Source organism: Lagopus muta (genome assembly GCF_023343835.1).
Source record: "Lagopus muta isolate bLagMut1 chromosome 35 unlocalized genomic scaffold, bLagMut1 primary SUPER_35_unloc_2, whole genome shotgun sequence".
NCBI classification, from domain to species: Eukaryota; Metazoa; Chordata; class Aves; order Galliformes; family Phasianidae; genus Lagopus; species Lagopus muta.
The window spans coordinates 60,863-69,516 of NW_026040159.1; the positions used below are offsets into that span (position 1 = coordinate 60,863).

The 8,654-nt window shown below is 32.8% G+C and overlaps 1 gene segment (V, D, J or C); it reads left to right on the forward strand.

Moving 5' to 3' along the window:
- Positions 1–1,378: 1,378 nt before the first annotated feature.
- LOC125687513 (immunoglobulin heavy variable 3-30-like) lies at positions 1,379–1,648 on the forward strand. The segment is given in 1 exon segment: positions 1,379–1,648. A coding segment is annotated over 1 exon segment (270 nt).
- The last annotated feature ends 7,006 nt before the right edge of the window (positions 1,649–8,654 follow it).

Sequence of the window (8,654 nt, forward strand, 5' to 3'; positions counted from 1 at the left end):
GGCGCTGTGCTCAGCCCTGTGTGTTCAGCTGCAGGCTCACCGTGCTCTGATCGTTGTCCCTCGAGATGGGGGCACGGCCCTGCACCGCTGCCCCATAGCTTGTGGTACTACCAGTGCTGCCAATACTTGCGACGAATTCCAGCCCCTCGCCGGGCGCCTGTCGCACCCAAAACATGGTGTAACTGCTGAAGGTGAATCCGGAGGCCTTGCAGACGAGGCTCAGCCCCCTCTGGGAGTCTGCAGGCTGCCCCCAGACTCGTCCAACGTCACGGCCGCCATCAGGCCTGTGGGGAAGGACAGACGGCGCTGACGGAGCCGCCGACACACGGCCTGGTGCAGCCAGGACCCATTGAGACCCCATAGAGACCCCATAGAGACCCCATAGAGACCCCATAGACATCCCATAGGCATACCGTACAGACCCCATAGGGATCACTTAGAGACCCCATAGGCGCTCCATGGCCATCCCATAGAGTCCCCATAGAGACCCCATAGAGACCCCACAGACTCCCCATATACACCCCAAAAACACCCCATAGATATCCTGTAGAGACCCCATAGACATCCCATCGAGACCCCATAGACACCTCACAAACATACCATAGAGACTCAATGACACCCCATAGAGACCCCATGGAGACCCCATAGAGACCTCACAGACACCCTATAGACACCCCATATTGAGAAATGTATGGGGCCTCTTTGGGTCTTTAGTGGGATTCAATATGATCTCTATGGGGTGTCCATGGGGTGTCTATGGGGTGTCTATGGGGTGTCTATGGGGACTCTATGGGATGTCTACGGGGTCTGTATGAGCTCTCTATGGGGTCTCTCTTAGCTCTCTATGAGGTCTCTATGGGATCTCCATGGAATGTTTATGGGGTCTTTTTGAGCTCTCTATGGGATGTCTATAAGGGTCTCTATTAGGTCCCTATGGGGTCTCTATGGGGTCTCAGTGGGGCCTCTATGGGATGTCTACGTGGTGTCTATGGGGTCACAGTGGGGTCTCAGTGGAGTCTCTATGGGATGTCTATGGGGAGTCAGTGGGGCCTCTATGGGATGTCTATGGGGTCCCTATGGGGCCTCTATGGTGCCTCCATAGGGTCTCTAAGGGGTCTGTATGGCATCTCTATGGGGTCTCTGTGGGGCCTCTATGGGATGTCTATGGGGTCTCTATGGGATCTCTATTGGGTCTCTATGGGGTCTCTATGGGGTCCAAATGGGGTCTCAGTGGGGTGTCTGTGGGGTCTGTATCGGGTCTCTATGGGATCTCTATTGGGTCTCTATGGGGTCTCTATGGGGTCTCAATGGGTCCTGGCTGCACCAGGCCGTGTGTCGGCGGCTCCGTCAGCGCCGTCTGTCCTTCCCCACAGGCCTGATGGCGGCCGTGACGTTGGACGAGTCTGGGGGCGGCCTGCAGACGCCCGGAGGGGGGCTGAGCCTCGTCTGCAAGGCCTCTGGATTCACCTTCAGCAGTTACAACATGATGTGGGTCCGACAGGCGCCCAGCGAGGGGCTGGAGTGGGTCGCAGGTATTGAGTATGATGGTAGTGACCCAGTCTATGGGGCAGCGGTGCAGGGCTGTGCCCCCATCTCGAGGGACAACGATCAGAGCACGGTGAGCCTGCAGCTGAACACACAGGGCTGAGCACAGCGCCCCCTGCTGGTGCGCGAAATATGCTGGTAGTGATGCTTGGTGTGGTGGTTGGGGTTGTGCTGCTGGTGACATGGCCGTCACAGGGCCACGTCTTCATCTGCAGCTGGGAAGCTTCAAGCTGGGGTGCAGAGCTGCATGCTGGGAGCGAAGAATTTCTGTCCCCAACAAGGCTGTTTCCATCACCATCCCCATAACCATGACCATGACCATAACCATGACCATGACCATGACCATAACCTTGACCATAACCTTGACCATAATCATGACCATAACCATGACCATAACCATGACCATGACCATAACCATGACCATAATGATGACCATAACCATGACCATGACCATAACCATGACCATAACCATGACCACAACCACGACCATCCTCACCACCCTCCCCACCTCCACCTCCTTCTCCCTCACATTTTCTCCCATCCCTGCTCTCAGTTCCATCCCTGTTTGCTCCCTGCTGCAGATTCGAGCTGAGTTCTGTCTGTTCTCAGCTCAGCTCCATGCATTGGTCTCCGATCTCCCAACCTGGGCTCTGGGTGACAACAAAAAACCCAGGAGCGACGTCGATGCGACCAGCACGAGCACCAGCACAACCAGCACCAGCTTTCACACACCAGCAGGGGGCGCTGTGCTCAGCCCTGTGTGTTCAGCTGCAGGCTGGCTGTGCTCTGCTCGCTGTCCCTCGAGATGGGGGCACGGCCCTGCACCGCTGCCCCATAGCTTGTGCCACTACCAGTACCACTAATAGCTGCGACGAATTCCAGCCCCTCGCCGGGCGCCTGTCGCACCCAAAACATGGGGTAACTGCTGAGGGTGAATCCGGAGGCCTTGCAGACGAGGCTCAGCCCCCCTCCGGGTGTCTGCAGGCCGCCCCCAGACTCGTCCAACGTCACGGCCGCCATCAGGCCTGTGGGGAAGGACAGACGGCGCTGATGGAGCCGCTGACACACGGCCTGGTGCAGCCAGGACCCATTGAGACCCCATAGAGACCTCATAGAGACTCCATAGACACCCCATAGAGACCCCTTAGAGACCTCATAGACATCCCATAGAGACCCCATAGACACCCCGTAGAGACCCCTTAGAGACCCCATAGACATCCCATAGACACCCCATAGAAACCCCATAGACATCCCATAGAGACCCCAGAGAGACCCTACAGACATCCCATAGAAACCCAATAGACACCCCATAGATACCTAATAGTCACCCCATAGACATCCCATAGAGACCCCACTGAGACCCCACAGAGCCCGTATAAAGACCCATAGAGATACAATTGAGACCCCATAGAGACCCATAGATACCCCATAGACACCCCATACAGGCCCTATCGAGGCACCATAGAGGCACCATAGAGACCCCATAGACAACCCATAGAGACCCCATGGAGACCCATAGAGACCCCATAGAGACCTCATAGAGACCCCATAGGGACCCCATAGGGACCCCGTAGGGACCCCATAGAGACCCATAGAGACCCCATAGAGACCCGATAGAGACCCCATACAGACCCCATAGACACCCCACAGAAACCTGAATGAGACCCCAATGATACCCCATAGAGACCCATGCAGACCCCATAGACATCCCATAGAGACCCATGGAGACCCATAGAGACCCCATAGGGACCCATAGACACCCCATAGAGACCCATAGGGACCCCATAGAGACTCCACCGAGGCCCCACTGAGACCCCATAGACATCCCATAGAGACCCCATAGAGACCCCATCGAGACCCCATACAGACCCCATAGACACCCCATAGAAACCTGAATGAGACCCCAATGATACCCCATACAGACCCATAGAGACCCCATAGAAACCCCATAGAGACCCCACAGAGACCCCATAGGGACCCCGTGGGGACCCCATAGAGACCCCATAGGGACCCCACAGGGACCCCATAGGGACCCCATAGACATCCCATAGAGACCCATAGACGCCCCATAGAGTCCCATAGAGACTCCATAGAGACCCATAGAGACCCCATAGAGACCCCACAGAGACCCATAGAGACAGAAGGGAGGTCCATGCTTTTATTTTGCCCTTTTTTGCCCCTTTTTGCCCCAAAATCGGCGCCGTTTTCCCTCTTCCCCCCCCCAAAATCAGCATTTTCTGTTTCCAGGGGTTTTTTTTTTGCCCCAAATTTGCCTTTTTTTGCCTTTTTTTTCGCCTTTTTTTCCTCCTTTTTGCAGCTTTTTCGGCCTTGGAGGACCGCAATCAGCGCCCCCTGCCGGCTGGAGGACCGCATTGCAGCCCCCTTTCATTCTCATAAGCAGAAGGCATTTTTTGCCGCTCCCCTCCCTTATTTGCATATGCAAATCGAGGCCACGCCTCTGCCGCCCTCAAAGCTTTATTGGGTTCGCTCGTTAGCGCTTAATTAGAGCAGCAATCATTTAATTGGAGGCCGGTTAATTACTAGGTTCTTCATTAGTATGTGAAGATGTAGGAAGGATTAATATGCATTAATGAAATGTTAATTAAACAAAGCAGGGAAAGCTTTAACGAGCGCAGTGGTGAGAAAGGGGTAAATTAATGCTTAATTAATGTTTAATTAGCGCTTAATTAATGTTTAATTGAACATCAAGTCCAGCCAACAATTAGCTGTCGTCAATCATCAGATAATTAACAGCGAAGCTTTATTATTTTATTATTTTGTTATTATTTCGTCATTTATTCTTTTATTAATTTTTATTATTTATTATTTTATCATTTTATTGCTTTATTAGTCATTATTTTATTATTGTTTCATTATTTCATTATTTTATTATTTTATTATTTCGTTATTATTTCCTCATTTTTTCTTTTATTAATTTCATTATTTATTATTTTATCATTTTATTATTTTATTCTTTATTATTTTATTATTTTATTGCTTTATTAGTCATTATTATTGTTTTATTATTTTATTGTTTTATTATTCTATTATTTTATTATTATTTCATCATTTTTTCTTTTATTAATTTTATTCTTTATTATTTTATCAATTTATTGCTTTATTCGTCATTATTTTATTATTCTCTCATTATTTTATTATTTTATTATTTCATTATTTCATTATTTCGTTATTATTTTCATTATTTTATTATTTTACCATTTTATTGATTTTTTATTCATTATTTTATTATTGTTTAATTATTTTATTATTTTATTATTTTATTATTTCATTATTTCATTATTTTATTATTTTATTATTTTATTATTTTATTAATTTCATTATTTATTATTTTACCATTTAATTGATTTTTTATTCATTATTTTATTATTGCTTCATTATTTCATTATTTTATTATTTTATTATTATTTCATCATTTTTCTATTAATTTTATTATGTATTATTTTTATCATTTTGTTGCTTTATTAGTCATTATTTTGTTATTTTATTATTTTATTATTTTTTGATTTTTTTCATCATTTTTTCTTTTATTAATTTTATTTTTTATTGTTTTACCATTTTATTGCTTTATTAATCATTATTATTGCTTTATTATTTTATTGTTTTATTATTCTATTATTTTGTTATTATTTCATCATTTTTTCTTTTATTAATTTTATTCTTTATTATTTTATTATTTATTAGTCATTATTTTTTTATTATTTTGTGATTATTTCATCATTTATTCTTTCATTAATTTTATTATTGATTATTTTATCATTTTATTGCTTTATTAGTCATTATTTTATCATTGTTCCATTATTTTATTATTTTATTATTTTATTATTTTATTATTTTATTATTTTGTTATTATTTCACCATTTATTCTTTTATTAATTTCATTATTTATTATTTTACCATTTCATTGATTTTTTATTCATTATTTTATTATTGCTTTATTATTTTATTGTTTTATCCTGTTATTAATTGTATTATTTATAACTTTTATCATTTTATTGCTTTATTAGTCATTATTTTATCATTTTTCCATTATTTTATTGTTCTATTGCTTTATTATTTCGTTATTATTTCATCATTTATTCTTTTATTAATTTCATTATTTATTGCTTATTTTATATTTTATAATGTTTATTTATTTATAATTAATCATAAAATTATTATTATTATTAATTATATAATTATTCTTTATAATAATATTTTGTTATTCTATTGTAATCATTATTTCATTCTTTATCATTTTATATTGATATTATTTCATTATTATCATTAATTATCGCATTATTTATCATTTTATATTGACAATTTATTGTTATTCATTAATTCATTATTTATTATTTCCTATTATTTCATTGATATTATTTCATTATTTATTATTTTATTATATTATGGCATTATTGATATTATTGATATTATTTTATGTGTTAATAAAATTCCCATTACTTTATTACTAATTACCGCGTTGATTTTTATACGTTTTATTACCATTAATTAATGCCATCAATGTTATTTCATTAGTTTTGATTTCATTTCATTAGTTTTAATTAATTACTGCTGATTCATTATTTCTATTTCTTATTATTTCGTTTATTATTTATTTATTATTTATTGTATTATTTTATTATTATTTTATTACTATTTATTCTGTTTATTTATCTTATCTATTTATTATTATTATTATTATTATTATTATTATTATTATTATTATTATTTTATTTATTATTATTATTTTATTTATTTTTTAATTATTTTTTATTTTTTATTTTTTATTTTATTTTATTATTAATTATATATTAATATAATTATATATTAGTTATATATTATTTATTTATCTATTTATTTCATCATTTATTCTATTTATTATTTTATTTATTGTTTTATTTGAAAAGAAAGGAGAAATCAAATAAAAATTAATGAGAACAAAAGCAGAAATTAATGTGAATAAAACAATAGTAATAATAATATTAATAACATTGATATAATAATAATAATAATAGTAATAATAATAGTAATAATGTAAAATGACAGTAATAAAATAACTGTAATAAAATAATAATAATAATAAAATAATAAGGAAATAAAAAATAAAGGAAAATAAAATAAAGGAAAATAAAATGAAATTAATAAAATTCATAAAATAAAATAATAATAATGATGATAATAATAATGATAATAATAATAAAATACTGATAAGGAAATAAAATAAAATAATAAAATAAAAATGAAATTAATGAAATAAAGTAAAATAAAGTAAAATAAAATAAAATAAAATAAAATAAAATAAAATAAAATAAAATAAAATAAAATAAAATAAAGAAAAATAAAATAAAATTAATAAAATAAAATAAAATAAAGGAAAATAAAATTAATAAAATTAATAAAATAAAATGAAACGAAATAAAGGAAAATAAAATAGAATTAATAAAATCAATAAAATAAAATAAATTGAAATAACGGAAAATAAAATAAAGGAAAATAAAAAATAAAATGAAAGTAATAAAAGTAATAAAATAAAATAAAATTAATAAAATAAAATTAATAAAATTAATGAAATAAAATAAAATAAAATAAAATAAAATAAAATAAAATAAAGGAAAATAAAATAAAGGAAAATAAAATAAAATTAATGAAATTAATAAAATAAAATGAAATGAAATAAAGGAAAATAAAATAGAATTAATAAAATCAATAAAATAAAATAAATTGAAATAACGGAAAATAAAATAAAGGAAAATAAAAAATAAAATGAAAGTAATAAAAGTAATAAAATAAAATAAAATAAAATAAAATAAAATAAAATAAAGGAAAATAAAATAAAGGAAAATAAAATGGAATTAATAAAATTAATAAAAAAGTAAAACGAAGCCAAATAAAATAATGGGACATAAAAGGAAATAAAAGGAAACAGGAAAGGAAATGAAAGGCAATAAATAAAAGGGAGCAGGATGAATAAAATAGAATTAATAAAAATTAATGAATGAATTAATTAATTGAAATAAAATTAATAACAATTTATGAAATCAAATAAAGAAAATAAAATTAAAATAAAGCATAATAAAATTAATGAAACTAATAAAAAATAAATAAAATGAAGGAAAATAAAAGGAAGTAAAATAAATAAAAGGAAATAATATAATATAATATAATATAATATAATATAATATAATATAATATAATATAATATAATATAATATATAATAATTAATAACGGCAAGTAATAAAAATAATAATAAATAAAATAAAGGAAAATAAAAAGAAAATGAAGTGATGAAATGAAGTCAATGAATCAGAGGAAAATGAAAGAAAATTAATATTAAAATTAAATGAATTAATTAAAATTAATAATAAAATTAAAAATTAATAAAATTAATGAATAGAAGAAAATAAAGTGAATAAAAACAATCAAAGGAAATGAAATCAAACAATGGAAATGAAACCAATAAAATGAAACAAATAAAAAATAAAGGAAATGAAAAATAAAATGAAAAATAAAAGAAATGGAAAAATAAATGAAAAATAAAAGGAAATTAAAAAATAAAATGAAAAATAATAGAATAATAAAAATAAAATAAAATAAATAAATAAATAAATAAATAAATAAAAATAAAATAAATGAAAAAATAAAATAAACGAAAAACAAAATAAATGAAAAAATAAAACAAAAGAAAAATAAAAGGAATGAAAAATAAAAGGAAATAAAAAATAAAAGAAATGAAAAATAAAATAAATAAAAAATAAAATAAATAAAAATAAAAATAAATGGAAAAATAAAAGAAATGAAAAAATAAAAGAAATGAAAAAATAAAACAAAAGAAAAATAAAACAAAAGAAAAATAAAAGCAATGAAAAGTAAAAGGAAATAAAAAATAAAATAAATAAAAATAAATGGAAAAATAAAAAATGAAAATTAAAAGGAAATAAAAAATAAAATGAAAAATAAAAGAAATGAAAAAATAAAACAAAAGAAAAATAAATGGAATGAAAAATAAAAGAAATGAAAAACAAAATAAACGATAAATAAAAGAAATGAAAAATAAAAGGATATAAAAAATAAATGAAAAATAAAATAAACGAAAAATAAAAGGAAATAAAAA